This window comes from Passer domesticus, chromosome Z (genome assembly GCF_036417665.1).
Source record: "Passer domesticus isolate bPasDom1 chromosome Z, bPasDom1.hap1, whole genome shotgun sequence".
Lineage (NCBI taxonomy): Eukaryota > Metazoa > Chordata > Aves > Passeriformes > Passeridae > Passer > Passer domesticus.
The window spans coordinates 12,135,293-12,153,190 of record NC_087512.1 but is presented as its reverse complement, the minus strand read 5'-3'; the positions used below and the strand labels follow the sequence as shown (position 1 = coordinate 12,153,190).

General features: G+C 34.7%; 1 protein-coding gene across 5 annotated transcripts in view; it reads right to left on the bottom strand.

The window, feature by feature from the left end:
* NIPBL (NIPBL cohesin loading factor) overlaps positions 1 to 17,898 on the bottom strand; it is a 156,753-nt gene that overhangs the window by 64,670 nt on the left and 74,185 nt on the right. For 4 of the 5 annotated variants that reach the window (XM_064404069.1, XM_064404074.1, XM_064404072.1 and 1 more), the window contains 3 exons: positions 16,761 to 16,921; positions 13,815 to 13,908; positions 4,290 to 4,922 (listed from right to left, as the gene is read on the bottom strand). In XM_064404069.1, coding sequence (XP_064260139.1) covers positions 4,290 to 4,922; positions 13,815 to 13,908; positions 16,761 to 16,921 — 888 coding nt within the window. The remainder of the gene's footprint in view (positions 1 to 4,289; positions 4,923 to 13,814; positions 13,909 to 16,760; positions 16,922 to 17,898) is intronic. The other variant, XM_064404073.1, reaches the window with a different exon arrangement.

Genomic DNA, 17,898 nt, shown 5'->3' with positions numbered 1-17,898 from the left:
TTTTGTTTCACAGTATTTGGAGGTTTTAGAAAAGCATGAAAGATCTTGATGCATAAATTTTGTATCTGTAAATAAATTCTGTAGCAGGTCTAAATCTTGGAAAATAAGAAGAACTTAATGTAATGTTCTAGGAAAGGTTTAGTCTAAAAGTGATGGACTAACTTTGAACTACTCAACTACATACAAAAATAAGTAAGTTGTACCTGAACAGTGGCAAAGTGCAAGTTAATGCAAAGAACTGAGGTTACCAAAACGAAACTTCTCCCTCAACATTCCCATCTACCAAAAGGAAAAAAGATGACTGAGAACAACAGAAATTCCTAGGACAATATCTAAAACTTAATAGGATTTCCTGTAGCTTCTTGGAGTAGTCAACTTCAGAATGTGAATGAAGCACAATTTCAGTTAAGGGAACAAAACTGGTTCAGAATATAGACCCCTACTTGTTTCAAAAGCCTTCACTGCACCAAGTAGACTACTGGCAGTACTTAGAAGAGAAGAAAGTGTGAATTAAGTTTCACTACCTTTCTGAAGAAATTATATCATCAAAATATCACAATGTAACCAGAGCAGAGGATGGTTTACCTGTCAATTGTTATGGAAAAAGTCAATTGACTTCTCTAAAATCCCTTTTGAATCACTTTTTTTCCAACTTGGATAATCTGAGTCTTGATAAATAATAGCTAGATCTATCGGTAATACTACACATTCTTTTAAAAGATAAGATATGATCTAGTATTGATTAACACATTTTATCTGATGAGGGTATACAGGCCATTTTGAGGGGAGCAATGGAAACTGAAGAGCTGAGTTATGCCATGTTCCATGGACTATTTAGCAGTACTGAAGCGACTAAGTACAAGAGATGTATAAGAATGTAACTTTTGGTGCCAAATGCCTAGATCTTCAAAATCTCCTTTCACTAACAGATACAGAAAAATTAGTTGTTAAATTAATCAATAGAGAGACTTTCTTGAGGATGAAGTAGGAAGAGGAGATGAACTCCTGCCCTTCCATACAGAGGACAAGGATGAAATCAACTTGTTAAACTTTGCACCTCTCTATCATGATATATGATGAGGACACAATCCACTTAATCCAAGAGCCAAGTAGCCCAAAAGGATAGAATTATAAAAACATAGCAGGAAGGAAGTTATATTATAAAATCACTTCTAACACATATCTGACACACAGTAGCTCAAATTTGTCAGATTTTGAATTAGTGATTTTTGCACTAAAGATTCCTTTTCATAAAGCAAAAGCATGAAAATCAGATTTCAGAAAGATAAGCTGCTTTTCAAAGAAGAAACCCTGTGTTAGCTCCTCTTCTGAAACTCAGACTGCTTCCCACTTTGAGAGACTTTGTTTGGTGGAAGCTAAACACTTTTAACAGCTTTATTAGAAACAATGATTTGTTACAGAAAGGAATATAATTACCACAAGGCTCCAGTCCCCATTTACCACCAGTAGCAAACAGAATAAAAGGACCTCAGCATTAAAAAAAAAACAAACCCCAGACCTCACCATTGCCTTAGATAAGGTGTATAATTTTTAGGAAGAATGTCCCCCCAAAATCTCTGCTGCTTCTCTGAAATAAACTCTTCCACACTATTAGTCCTTAGCCTCAGAAGAACATATCCTATGCAACCAAACACTTACTGTTAAAAAGAAAGCATTTGAAAATCTGTGACGAAGTACAGAACTGTGGAAATTTCATGTCTAAAATAAAGGACAGAAGAGACCACTAATCTACTATCAAAACTGTTGAGTACCACTTCACTGAAAGTAATTTATGGAATCTGGTGTGAGTATACGCAGAAAACACAGTATGGCTGTAATATGCATTCCCATGCCTCTGTTACAAAAGCAGTAAAGATGCTTTCATGCACGTTTTAGCATGCACTAGCATTTTGAGTAAGTTCTCTAAAGGGATGCTTGCTATTGCGAAGCATCAGCTGGCTCTAAGCATTCCCACTCTAATTAGACCAAACACTTGCTACATACCAAACTCTCTTCCTGATATAATGTGATCTGAAGTTACAGTACATGTACAAAAAAGCACAAATGCCAGGCTTTTGTATAAATACACTATGCAGCTTTGCAGAAATGAATTATAAATTTAGAAGTTACTGAATATGTTTCTAACAGACATATTCCTATAGGAACAATACAGGATGCTTCCTCTTGCAGCCTCACAAAACCAAACAGCTCTAACTAGAACAATTCCAGAATGTATCAGGTTGTAGACACAGCATAAATTTAGAAGCAATGACAAAAGCATTACCAAAAAAATTAAGAACTATACTTCTCCAAGGTAACATCTTCAGGAAATCTGTTTCAAGACTGCTAAAAATCTTTCCACTAAATACTATGCAGTTATGGCTGAAACCTCAAGAGTCAGAATGAAAAAGTGAAAAGTGCTGCTGTCTATCATAGGGCAACTTAGCACAAGTGAATAAATAGTGATAATCTGTCCCAGTACAGGACAGCAATTCTTTTACCTGATTTATAGCAATTGTAGGAACTCAGGGAGATCTGAGACCTACCAGAGGATGCAGGTAAAGGGAACCATCAGGTCAGAATCTGTATTTGGGAAGATCTTTATTGACCAGCAGTAAACAGGAAAGGTCACAGTCAATAAAAATCACTCCTTTCCTCAAAACAAACAAATCAAGGCTCTGATCATGGATATGTAATTATAAACTTTATAACTAATGGTCAACATTTTCTGAAAGCCAAAACAAAACAGAAAGTCTGTTTTTAGTTTTGATCAAAGTGTTTGAAAGCTGCCATGCATTTTTTAGCTGTTTCTCAGGCAAAACATGGTAGAGATTCTATTTAAAGTGTGTGGACATAAATGTAGCTTTTGAACTATTAGGCCACAAATCACAAGCTCTCTCCAACAATAAATTTAAAATTAATGGAAGAGATTCAAGTAAATAAACAAATTCTCCATCTCATTAAATTAAAGACAGCAGAGATCAGTAGAGATGTCTTTTGAGATGAGCACATCTTTTCTCCTTATATTCATAAACAGTTTGTGCTAAAAAGATTTGATTTAATTACCAAATAAGAAATATCTTAGAAGTTAAACCTTTTAGTACTGAAACCATGTTTACAAACACACACAAGCACAAATACACACAAACTCTCTCTTCCTTTCACCACCCACTCAGGCATCACTAAAAATAGTGAAAAACCACTTTGAACAGGGAGAAAATTTGCACCCTTTCTGCTGGTTAAAGACCCAAACTGTGTGCAAATTCATTCCATGCAAGTATGTCTACATGGGCCATTTCTACCTATGAACATCAAAATCAGAATTTTCACCATTTTCCATTCTGCAAGACTTTTCTTGAGAGTATCTAGTAAATTAGGATTATGCTACAAATTTTTTTTTTCAGACGTTAAATAGGGTGCAAAGGAAGATTTTGAAAAATACTTATGGTAAATTATTACTATCTAATTAATAAAACACATCTGAAACCAAATACCTTCAAAGCAGTTAACAACAGAAAAAGAAAGAGAAATACAAAAAAAATTTTTGATTGATTCAACTAAATCCATTAAGACAACAAGTGCACCTACCGAAGTGAAGATAGATTTCAGAGGCCCACCTGGTTCTGTGCTACAGACCATAGAGATATACGGCAGTTCTCTAAAGTTTCTAATGCCTACATAATAATTAATATCCAGTTGAACAAACATCAGTAACAACATAATTGTATATATTACCCAATCATTACACTACCTTCAAAAGAACAGATGTGATTTAGTCTAACATCTCCTTCACACTGAATCCAAATTGGGACATGAATAGAAATGGGATAAAACAGTTTTCCTTCATCTTCTTAAATTAGGCAATTTGGGATTAATAATTAGGCAATTAGGATTAATAATACAACTGTCAAAACTTACTACAAATTTTGATTTTTGATACTGCTGGGGTTTTAGAAACTATAAATAACATTAATTGTACTTTATTCAGTCTCATGGTTAAAAGTAAGAGTATTTTAAAAGAATTTTGAAACATAAGAATTTCACTTTCCATCCATTAAGACCCCAAGTAAAGAATATCAGATATTTAAAATATGCATATATGAAAGATTACAGTTCATTGTTGGAAGGGAATGGAGATGAATGTCGCAGAAGAACCTACACTGTGTACACAGAATTGAACTATGTGAAAATGACAGGAACTTTTTCTATATATATATATATGGGGTTTATATGCATATATATATATTTATATAATATATAGTGTATATACACACACACAATCCTTTTACCTTTATCTTGCACTTCTTTTGAAAATCGCTCCCTTTCAATAGCTGATTCACGTTCTATCCGCTCAATTTCAGCCAATGCATCCAATTCTACTTCATCATATGACGTTATAGCTCCTTGTTGCGAAACCTGTTGCTGTGTCTGTACCACAGGAGTTTGAGGTTGTTTTGCAGCAACTGAAGTGTTCTGTTGTAAAACAGGCACTTGTTGTGCCTGAAGGAAAGCTGTCTGTTCATGCTGCGGCAAACACTGAGCAGTGTTTAATGGGCGGTTAACATCCTGTGGAGTAACGGGTGTTTTAGAAGTCTGTCCTGGGTACTGCACATTAAAAGGAATATCACCCTCTGACACACTGCTGTTTTCCAAACCAGAAAGCATATCATCCTGCTGGTCCATATCCGAAGATCTTACACGAGACAGTCTTAATGTAAGCTTAGTGGAGTCCTTGGAAGGAGAGCTAATGATATCATACATTGCAGCTTTTTCAGTCTGGTCTTTTTCATCCTTGCCTAACTTCATTTTCTTTTGTTTCTTTTGCTTTCTTTCTGGAGAATCTAACAATATGTCTGGGGGAACATCTCTAGGTGATGAATAAGGTGGAGGCTGAGATTGTTGGATTAAAGGTTGTCTTGATCCTAGAATAATAATTCAGAAAAACTGAACAGTTATGTTGTTTCATGTTTATATAAAAACACACTAAATATAACCTGCATACTTTTAATGTGTATCTCTACATAGAGCTGTGCTCACAAAAGATCTAAATAAGATTGGTAGGAAGCACATCATCGCTAGATCGAGATGTAATCTAGATAGTTGCAGTGTATTTCCTAGGAATTTTAGCTATCCACTGCAAGTAGAGAAGGGATCATTTCAGAGAAGACGGAACAAAAAAAACCCACCACCAAAAAAGAATAAATAAAAATAGTACCTAAGGTTCAGAATATCAGCTATTAGAAAATGATCAACAAAAGCAAGTTGATGGAAGAAAAAATGAAAGATCAAAAAGATTCTTATTAAGGTCCAGTGATGAAGACTTAATGATCAATATATAGGCACTAGCCATTTCAGCTACACATTTTTAATTTAAAAAAACCCAACTAAACAAAACCAAAACATAACAAGCCCCTTAACTTGGATTCTGACAGTTATTTTAACTTTTTTTTTCTTTTATTTATTTTTTAAAATTTTATTTTAGGTAAATTTATTTTAACCTCCCCCACCCACTACTATCTGGGAAACACTAATTATCTAAAGGCATCTTTCTACCATTCCCTGCCTTGTCTCCCCTCCTTTTTTGTTTAATGTATGAATTTTTGCTTCCAGATGCACTCTTTCCAGGATTTGAGAGTACCTACAGAAATTTTAAAGAGAGGACACTTCTAATTAAATAATTTCTCCAATTAATTACATTTGAAGTTCTAATGCCTCTAATGAATCTGCTTCCTATAACTGTTAGCCTAGAAAAAAAAGTCTGAAAAGCAGAGTAGCATTTCAACCCATCTCAATTATAATTTTGAGCTTTAGTTCTGGCTTAGAAGGGAATACTGTGCAAGGTGGGGAACACACACAGACTCCTCTTCTTAAAGGAACCATTCAGATTCCGTTCATCTACTGGGGAATGCTCATCTCCAGAAAGCAGCGACTGATATTATGATTTTATTATTAGTCATGCTGGTCAGGTCATCATAGGTTAGCACTTCTAGCAACAAGCAAAAATTAAGTGGAATACAGGTCCTGTGTGCTTCATTCAAGAAACACCGCTAAACAAGAAAGAAGCTTCATTCTGCAGCTTACATTTCTACCCAATATTTTTGGGATTAAGCAATGTACCAAACCGTAGAATTTCAAAACAGTTCTACTACTCTGCTTCCCTTCCACAAATCAGATACCACACTCAACCACCAGTACCAAAGTTCTCACTACACCTAAGAAGATTTCTCCCTTGCTTTTCAGCAGATTCCTATTCTTGTTATGCTCCTCCCCACAACTACCATTTCTTTGGGTAATTTCAAATATTGAATGTAATGTGTAGCAGGAATCCTTAGCTACTAATTTCTTTTAAGGTAATGACTACCACTCAGGAAGTACAAGCTGCAGGATATTTCTACAAATAGTAGAGGCAACTCAGAACTTTTCAAAGCGATATTACAACATCTTGATTTATCTCTTATATGAATACTTTAAAAGTTGCAACAAAGGAACACTTACTATTTTTCAGAGTTACACATCTAAACACAGGGAACAGATTTTATTCTCCCTAGTCCTAACTTTCTAGATAAATATGACAATATCTGATTTGGCATTATTTGGCATTTCTCATGTTGAAAAGTAAGACTGCAGCAACAGATAAAGTGGTTCTTTTTATCTTTGAATAGACTTCAGGAGGCCAGAAGGATTTCACTGCATTCCATTGAACAGTCTTAGAATCCAGTAAATGAAGAAACAAAAGTAAAGTTTTGCCATAGGCAGCACTACGAATAAGTATTTGTAAATATCTTCCTCCTAAAGGAAACTCTTGAAACGTTTTGATTGTAAGGCCTATAAGCGGCATTTAAAAATAACATGTTCCAGCAATAACTTTACATATTTCTGAGATGTTTAATGATGGTTAAAGCCTCTGACAACAAGGAGGCTCAGAAGCTACAATGTCTATGTATGGAGGTGAAAAGAAACTGAAAAATATGAAGCATTCTTGAACAGTTTCACTCTACCACAAACCTTAGCAGTTTTGAACAGATATCACACAATGGACACATAGCACATTCTGAAACTTCAAACAAAAGCCAGCAGAGTACCCAGAACGTCAAAGGCACCTGGCCTGTATCAGCAATAGTGCAACCAGCAGGACCAGGGCAGTGATTGCTCCCCTGTACTCGGCACTGGTGTAGACACATCTTGAATGCTTTGCTCAGTTCTGGACCCCTCACTACAAGAAAGACATTGAGGTGCTGGAGCATGACCAGAGAAGGGGAAGAGAGCTGGAGCACAAGTCCAGCAAGGAGTGGCTGAGTGTTTATCCTGGAGAAAAGGAAGTTCAGGGAGACCTTAACACTCTCTACAACCACCTGAAAGGATGTTGTGGCCAGGTGGGGATCAGCATATTCTACCAGACAACTGAAAAAAAACCCAGCCTCAAACTGCACTAGAGGAGGTTCAGGTTGGACCTCAGGAAGAATTTCTTCACTGAAAGGATGGGTAGGCATTGGAATGGGCTGCCCAGGGAACTGGGGAGTCACCATTTCTGGAGGTGCTCAACAAATGAGTGGACACGGCACTTGGTGCTAGGGTTTAGTTGACACGATGTTTTTTCTTTGAAGGTTGGAACAGATGATCTTGGACATCTTTTCAACCTCAATAATTCTATGAAAACTATACCCATTATACAGTCTATTTTGTCTGTTAATGGTGGAGTCAGTCTGGAGTATTTCCTATGGAAGAAGTCTTGGGCCATTATATGTCTGAGAATAAGTATCTTTACCAAGACTAGGTAACAGGAAAAAAAAAAACCCAAAGCTTAAAGAATATACAGACAGTTATGAGTTTGCTAAACCAGCTGAGATTCCAAGATTAAGATGGTTTGTTCTACAAAATGCTGTCAATGCAGTAAATAATATACAAATCTTCAGAAATTATCTTTAGGAAATAATCAAATTTCTTATTGTAGAACAGAGAAATATTTAGACAACTTTTGAGTCTAAATCTAGGGCTGGGCAGTAATTCAGGAGAAAAAGAAACCTGACTTCTGTAGTTGATTTTCCATAGATAGTATCATTAAAAGAGCTTTGTGTGTGCCCTCTTTATATAGCAGGCAAGTTAAAAGGAGGTTCTTCCCTGATTCAGGAAGGTCACTGTATCATTACTTAACAGCAAATATTGATAGTCAACCAGGTAAGACCAAACATAGCTCAGAAGCAGGTACCTTAGGTACCACAGGAAATGAGGTCTCTACAGAGAACAAACATAACCAACAACAGTACCTCTCCAGTCATTCAGCAACAGTCATTCTGACCACCCATGATAATCCTAGGGCTGGTCTCTACATTTCTTAGTTCTTCGATTGGTTGCTAGTGGTAGATGGCACTAAGTATGGAAGAAGTTTTATTAACTGCTGCAGTCATTTCCAATTTACCTTTTTTTCTGTGATTCTTCAACCATATCTTATCAAATCCTATACAATGCAATCAACTATAAAAATAATTTAATTGCATTGACAGAGACTTGGCCTTCTTTAAAACGTAAAGTTTTGAGTACACTTCTGGTTTATTTACCCTGGCTCTACTTGCTCACTGTGTATCACTAGCTTGGATAGCAAACCTTCTGTCCAGGAGACTGCACATATCACTGACATCTCCATCTTATGTTTTTGTCTGTACTCGCTAATCACACCACAATACTCACAACTTCTTTAAGTACTCATGAGCATCTCTAAGCCTCTTCATGTCACTTGCCTTTCAAAGATGATGCAGCAAAGTCACACCATGGATCACACTCTCTGTTGTGATCCACATGGATCACATTTACTAAGGTTGTCAGGAAGTTAGAACTCACTTATTTTTCAGTATTAAAAGAATTGTTTTCTTTCCACTTGTACAATAACAACTTCCAAAGGGTCACATGAAACAGTATCTTCATATTCCTTTAACTCCCTTGTAGGCAAAGGTTCTCAGATATTGACAAAAGCCTTTCAACCATTCTACACCCTGTTTTGCCAGAAGTATCATTCTCTAAGCATGAAAGCTGGATAAACTTCTAGAGAACAAATGAAGACTAATATTTAATACTTGGTTCATAGCACATTGGAGAGAAACTTAAAGGATGTTCAAGTGCTTTTTTAAATCCACAGGAAAGTGATCATCCACACTCTTGGAACATGATTTAAATAGGTACCAAATTGGTGTCTAAAGCCTTTGAAATGGGAGGCTTTAAGAAATGTCTATGTGCTGCATGTGAATGATTAAGATTTCACATATAAGTAATTACACTGTAAACAGGTTCCTAAGGGCAGAAGTTGGAGAAGAGAACCAGAGCATTCACATTGTCACAATGACATTTGTCTGTTGGAAAAGCTAGGAACTTTGTGATTACAGAACCTAAGGAACACACTATTACCAACAGATTTCAAGAGACATCAGGTAAAATTTGCAAGTGAAATGTGCCTTTTTTAATCTTCTTTTTTTCTTAACATGATCTTGCTTACCACCTTCACATAAAATGAGAATTTTCATAAAAATGGGATCAGACAAATTCACCCTGGAACTCTGGCAAAAGCAGTCTCAAAATTGATAATAATCACTTTGAGAATTTGTGCCTCCAGTAGACTTAAAAAGGGAAGAACAGTCCCTTCAAAAGGATGGTAAAGGCCTACTCAGAGTGTAACACATAGTCAGTATGATTCAAGAGCACACTAGAACAATTCTTCTGTAAGAACTGAGATAATGAAGAAATGGTTTTCCAAAAGGAATTTTTTAAGAATATGTATCATCAAATCTTTAAGAGACTTAAGTGCCGTATCTGGACTCTACCATCATTTTCTATATAGCTTCTCATAATAATTTCACTAACAAGCTGAAGAGTATTAATCTAGTGTAATCTAGACAAAAATATGTTGATTATTGTAAACCCTGCTGTGAAGCTATGTTCACACAAATTCAATTTTTCTTAATAAAAATGAAGTGAGTATATGTGAACAAGTGCAGCTTTCCAGAGCACTGTCAGAAGAATAATAGTTTAAAATATTTGTCATTAATATCTTTTCATATAAAAGAATTAGAGACTATTTTATTAATCTAAATATCATTACTGCTTTTGGTTTTAAGTCTTTAAGACTTAACCCTGCTTTTAAAAATAGAATCAAAAGTTTTCTTGACTAGTTTGAATAACTTTCTGAAACAAAACAAATTCAGTGACAAGAAGCACAAACTTCTTATTTATCTGTGAATTGCAAACCATAAGAGGAAGACAGACAAGGTCTATAGAAAGAAAGTAGAATGCTTAAAACAACTTGCAGTATAAATCTAAGTTATCAGCAAAGAGCAGCTATACTTGCATATACAACAGTATATCACACCAAGTAGTCTTCAGTACTTTCCTAACGACTCATCCTAAATCTTCAAATAGAGGATGTATCTATGACTTACGACAGCAGAACATAAAGACATATGCTCAGCCAATGCGAGTGTAAAAATATGTCAATACCTCAAGCCCTTTCCTGCAGCTTCTTCTAAAATCCTAGCATCTTCCTCTGGAAAGCTCACCGAATTTTGCATTAGGTATAAAGAAAATGTTACTTATTTTGATTAGCAGACAACAATGACACCTATTTTCAAAGAGCATACCTTAAGATTCAAACTTTAAGGGATAGCATATGAGACAGGTAAAGAACATACATTTGAGAAGTCTTTAGGGACAGATTTTATTCACTTTCCATATCCTCTTCCAACAGTTTTCAGAGAAGAGTCCCACCACTCTACCCAGAGTTTGAAATGCCTCATGAAAAACTCAGCTTTGGCTGTTCTACCTGTATGCAGAGCCTCCCTGCATAAAAAAATTTAGACTTTAAGGAAGAAACAGGAATTAATGTTTATTTTGGTGCTATCAGAAAAAAAATAAATCATTGAATAAAGTTCTTCTGAGATTCTTTTGAAAGAGAGAAAGGAAGATGGCATTTTTTTCTTCACAAGAAGTTCTGAAGTCTACACCATAGATCTGAGAAGATTCCTAATTCATCTTATCTATTCTATATTCAGAGACCAAGTGTAGTGCAATCTGACTGGAGAAATTCCATGAAGCCGTAAGAAAATAGATGTGATATTTCAAAATTATTCAGAAAATAATCAAATATTCATCAACAATTTCTGTAAGGAATACAACCTATTTGTGTAAAAGAGTGCAAAATTACATAATTTTTAAGAGTTGTTGCTAGTCCTTACAGATGTTTTCCTAAGTATTTAGGCAACTGTATGGAACAGGACTGTAAATTTTATGAACACATCTCTTCGTAAAGCAGTGGACTAAAAACATTATGGAAGCCTTTCCTTAATCCAACTCTTCAGAGGATTCCTCAAGAAAAAATTAGGAATTGAAATAAAATGTGAGGTTCCATAGCAGTAGGAAAGTAGAACAAATGGATAAAATATTCTGATGAGTAATCAATCCTCAGTAATGGAATCCAGGGTATATTTTATGAGGTCAACAAGAGGAAAACACTCCATGATACTCCATACTCTATTCACAGACTTAAAAAGTCATCCACTGGCAACAGATGACAGCTTGAAAAGAGAGGCATTATGATACTTCCATGGCTAAAACAAAAAAAAATTTTGGGATTAAACTTCAACTGCTCTTGTATCTTTAGTGAAGCAGAAGTGAACAAAGACAGTGAAAATTTATTCCACTGATTAAATTAATAATTACCCAAAACACAAAAGTAAGTCTTGCCTTCTCTCAAATATTTGCCTATGCTGCAAACAAAACTTATCTCTCATTTAGATTCTGTCACACAGACAGCTACATTCAGTGTGAAGGTAATTCAAGACTGTGCAGTCATGGTCCCCATTTCTCCAGAAGTCTTGAAACCTTTGGTAAATGCCTCAAATCTCTATATTATGTAGGAAACCTCTGGCATTATAACAACCTTCCTGAAATCTTCCCCTGATTAAGATTAGTTACACCTTTTGTCATTCTTTTTGTCCTTCCAGACAAATGGTAAGTATTTTGTGCATTTTTCTTTATAAAAGTTTGTGACCTACTAACCAAACTTGCAGGGACTAATAAGAGAGCAACAAAATTCTCAGCATAAATACTTGTTGTATTCATCCCAACTTTCACTAAAATTCATGGGCCAAAAATTCTCTGTAGGGGATCCCATGTTCTTAATAGCACTGACATTATTTACAACTTTTCCATACATTTCTAAAATACCAGATGGAGCATCAAGAACTGGTTCTCTCAATCAGGGTTCATTAATGTCTTAATGAGGGCAAAATGTCAACACCATTAGCAGCAGTATTTCAGTTATGCAATTTATCAAAGGGAAAAGTAAAGTTAACATAGATACATCAGAAAGTTCCTGTATTTTAATGCTAATGCTGAAACACTATAATCTGAACTATACAATCAGTCTGTTTCAGAAATAGTCTGAAAAGCTATCCCTTCAAAAATGGGTTCTGAGACAGCCAATTGAAACAACAGCAACTTTAACAAAAAAAAAAAAAAATTCAAATATTGTCTGAGTAGTAATAACATGTATGAGTGGGCTAACTTGGAGATCCACAACCTTGTTAAACCTATAAACTTAAAGAGTGAAAAATAACCAAATTTACACAAGCCTTATGCAGAGTCCTTTAGAAAAAGATGACAAGATGTCCTAAATGCTGATGTTCCTGGCATCCTATACACATACTTCTCACTTACCACCTGAACCATAGGATAATTCAGTTAGGAAGGAACCTCGGGAGATGTTTAGTTCATCCTCATGCTCAAAGCAGGGTAAGGCAGGGACACATCATGTCAGGTTTTATCCAACCTGACCATGAAAACCCCCAAGGACAGAAAACACACATATTCTAAGGGCATCCTTTTCCACTGCTTGACTGTCCTGATAGTGAAAAAGTTTTTCTTTAGATCTATTTGGAATCTCCTATTTAAATTTAAGTCCATTGTATTCCATCCTTCTTCCACAGCAATGAAAAGACTGACTGGGATCTTGCTGATAATCTCCTCATAGGCATGGAAATGCTGCCCTGAGGTCCACCCCTGATAAACATGTCTTTTATCCAGGGTGCATAATGCCTTAACCTTTTCTGCAATCTCCACCATCTTCTGTTCTCTTCTCTGCCTAAACTGATCACCTGGTAAGACTTATATTTTTGTTTCAGGTCTACAGAGAAGAAAGCACTGTTTCATTTTTCAGTTATTGCCCTGTAAATGTACAATCACTGAAAAAGAAAATTAACAAGAATATGTCCCAACCCTTACCTTACCAAGTGGATTTTAGTATAAAGAATTATTTTGAGCAAATTGTTTTTGTTTCCTCTCAACTGACAGACATCTCACCCTATACCTCTCCACAGCTAAAGTTTTCAGGCTTCATTTATGCTATGTGTATTGAGCTCATTTATTTTAATATTTTTAATATTTCATTATTGTAATTAAGACAAATGCTGGGTATTAAAATACTTTTGAGGTGGTTAACGGTTCAATACTCGTAATGCTGCCTTTAAAACTTTTCTTATGTAGAGCAACTGAATTCTTATACAGAATTTAATTCTCAGATTGGAAAGGATTTTAAATCCTTCTGTCCTCCATAAATTTGAGCTTTATTTTGAAGGATGATCTGTTAATTGTTGGACCATCGGAAATTTCTTCTGGATCAGGGCTCAAAATAATTTTGCATCCAAAACATAATGCCATAATCTGTAGTACTAGTCAAATACAAAACTCAGGAGGAAAAACTGAATACCTCTTTAAATTATCTGTTCTTTAAAACTGGGAAAAATAAATTGACATATATATGACTGCTAGGCTACCTTTAAGGGCTCCATCACTTCCAGCTGGAGAGCAGACTGACTGTGGTGACCTCAAGGAAAAAGACGCAGCATTCCTTATTGAAGGATCGCCATCCTAAAGAAAGAATGATAAAAAAAGTTAACATATGACCATAAACATATCTTAAAATAAAACCTGAAATGAGTACCTAAATTGATAAAGTGGATTGGGCAAAAAAGCATACAAGAAATACTAGAAAAAGAGTCACTTCCATTAAAATCTTTGTAATTTAGACTGCTATTAGACTATAATATAAGCAATGCTTCAATCAATCTTAAGAGGAATCTATAACCAGAACAGGCACACACAAAAAAAAATTATTTGTGTTTTTCTAGCTAGACAAGCACTTTTGGGTTTACACTAGGATTCCATTTAGAATCTTTTGTTGCAAGTACTCATAGTAAAGAGCTGTAGAGCACTTGCATGATGTATATACAATACCATTTGAAAGAAATAGAGTAGATTTTTGAAACTCTGTTTTTTCATAATCTACCCTTAAAAGATTATCTAGAATGCTATCCTGCTCTTTTAGTTCAACAAACTAACACTTTGTATCTGTATACTCAGCATAGGGAAGCCAGAACTGAACAGACTCTCTAGCAGTCCCTTTACAGCAGCTGGGTTAATCTCATGTAAAACCCAGCTAGAGTGATTTTAGCTTGTAAGAGTTAAACAGGAAAAAACTCAATGGCAATATGAAGCAGTTCCCCACCCCTTCTCCAAAGCAATTAATAATTTCTGACAAACTTTTTCATAATATAATATTAATTGCAATGTAATTAAATCCATGCTCTATTTTTAGCAATGTAAATGTGTATTTTTTACCCCCACACTATCCTTATATAGAATGTGAAATGCACCATTCCTATCTCCATTCAGAGTTTTACATGGGTGCTTCCAGTGCTTTTGTGGAGCCCTCTGCTGGTCACAACTACTCATTCAAGTAGTGCCCTACTAAACTTCAACTATAGAATGGTTATTTCCCACTTCAACTACTGTTTTTTATACAGCATGTATGAGAATGTTTGGGGTAAGGAAAAGCTAGCAAATCCTATATCTATGAAGAGAAAATTTCCATAATTACAAACAAATTCTAAAAAAGTCATTCTTCCAAAAGATACAGCGATACAAAGGAATGAAGTCTCCAAAGAAGTTCTACAGTTATTTCATGTTTCCTAATTAAATTGGTTATTTCAGTAGTTAACATTCTAATATGGGTCTTCTTAAGGTATCTGTATACAGGCAATTTTTTCACATATCCATTTCTTTCCTTTATTTTTTTAATCTGAATTATCTGTGTGATAAATATTTTTTAACCTTTTGATCAATATGAACCCAATTAACAGAATGTTAAAAGGTTTAATTTTAATTATGGTTTTACATGTCTGCATGAAAGAAATGAGCATCTGGTAGTGAGATAGAAAGCAAAATTGGTCTTTCAAGGAGATAGCAGCCTGCATAGATGGACAATCACACTCTGACAGTGGGCAAACAGCCAAATTCCATCTGTGTAGCCACAGACTAGGTTGTGCCTTATGAAGGAGTAGACGACACTGCTAAAAGGGAAAGAGTTTGAAGTTATGGACTTAAGCTGATTACAACTCCAAGAACACAAATCCATAAGAAATCAGATTTCAGTTTTACCACCTATGGGCACTTACCACAACTATATGAGGTTTTCTTCTTTCCATTCACAGCACAATAAACCTGAACTTACACTGTAGTGGTAATTACAATTATTTTTTGCAAGAGTGCTTGCAAAAAGAGTTGTTGCCTTCTGAGGAAATTCTCATGGGCAAAGGACTTTAATATTCACACCACCACAATAAAGTGAGTTCCAGATCAAAAGTATATGATGCTATTTTAAGCGAAACTGAACTGATATTCTACTGAGTTACTAATTTAGCTACTGCACTGAAATTATGGAATTGATATTTTTTTTTCCCAAACTGACTTTTCTTTGACTTGTAATAAATCTCAGAAACACACCCATATTGAAAAATAAGCTTAATAACTTATCAGGTATGTTTTATTAAGTCAGGAGAAGATCTTTAACCACAACTGTCAAAGACACAGGCAAAGACAATTTCTACTAAATTAACTGAACAGACTAACTCAGTATGCAACATTTTGAGTAGACATGTCATTCCTATCATAGCTGACAAATTTTCAGAAACGTGCATTTATACTTTAGTTTGGAGCTTCACCAAATGATGAATTATATTCTAGGAATGCTCTCAAGTTTACCAAAAATTGTCCTTAAACTGAATGAATGTGTAGTGACACATTAAGGATACATTGAGGGGATACTTGCTGATTTTGTATTTCAGAGAAACATGATGTATTAAATCAATTATGCTTTATGTTTTGCATATGAAGCAAAACGTTTATGTAAGCACTATGGTTTAAAGCAACAAAATCCTAAAATGAATAAAAATAATTTAAGTTCTTGAGTTTTATGATTCTTAAAATACTAATTCATGATGGTCTTCTCCAAAGTAGAAAAGGCTGCAACATTGTAATTATTTTTCATACAGATGCAAAACTTGAATCAATATTCTTCACATTGTTTTCTGCATCATAGTTTCTAAAATCAGCTTTAAAAGTTATAATTACAAATAAAACACAGGTAACATATATGCACCATTAAGAAAGTGCACAACGGATAAAAATGCAATTTTACAACATTTACTACTTTCTATGTCTAGCATTTTTCCAATTAGACCAGCAAAGAGGATGTACTATGTTTTCAGAGTCTGTCAATTTTCAAATGAGTCTATACATCTGAAATTGAAATCTATCCTCAGTGGTTTTATTCCTCAACAGCATCATAAAATATCTGACTTCTAAGTCAGTTAAACACATACTTTCTTCATCATAGTAAATATCTGCTTTATCATAATAAATTGATTGATTAGGTAACATACATCACTACTGAGTCTGTGCACCATCTGTAGGTAGTCTTCATTTGAGCCATGTCTAGAATTATCAGCATGGTGATTAGCTGAATTTCCAGACAATTGACTTGAAACTTTATTTTCATGGAGATTCCTCATCCCAGCTGTGACAATGGGACTGGATACAGAAGCTGGAATACAAAAAAATTAACTATATAGATACAGTCATGCAGTCATGAACTTGAAAAGATTCAGAGAAAAGACCCACACGGTGGATATTAAAACGTTGGATGCAAGAGGTGTGGAATCTGAACAAGAATCCAACTTGCTCCAAATACCTTGATTAAAAACACATTATCTAAGATTTTTCAAAAGGATTTAAAATATTAATTCCATGTACAAATTCACTAAATTTCTCTCCATATCTATTCTAATAATAGTCAGTATCTTCCTTACTGATTACAGAAAACTTTATTTACTTCCACGTAACTTGAACTCACGGCCTTAGTAACTTTCAAGGTATTCATGACACATATAACATTACTTATAAAACTTATGATATATATTCCATTTATATGATCTATATATATTTAAGAAAAAAATTAGTTAAAAGAATCCAGTAGAATTCTACCAACAAAAAAATGCCCTAGATACCTTAATACTGATCATGTTTTTAGGATTGTTTTCAGACAAGGAAAGAACAAAAATGCATTTGTTCTGAAGGTCATCTTTGTGAGTTACTGCATATATTGAGCATAATTCTAGCCAATTTAGAATTAATCTGACACTAAAAAGGGCCAGTGAGGCTAAAGAATCTCTAAAGTTAATTTTAGTTAATTTAAAGTTAAAAAAATTTAACTTTTCATTGGCAGAAATGAGGTTTTCCCTAGTACATGTAAATGATGCTCACAGCTAACAAATACAACTTTTGAGTTGTTCAGATTATTTTTGTTGTGACATATACAGGGCAACAATGCAAACTGGACACAAACAGGGGAGTATCGCAACATTAATGTGTTTTACTTTTTCTTCTTCTGTTTAATTTTTTTAAAACAAGTAGATACCACTATTTTTCCAGACAAAAAAAATCAAAGCTTATACATACCTGCCTCAAAGATTTGTATTAAGCATGTGACTCCTTCAAAGAAATTAGAAACTGAAATGTTCA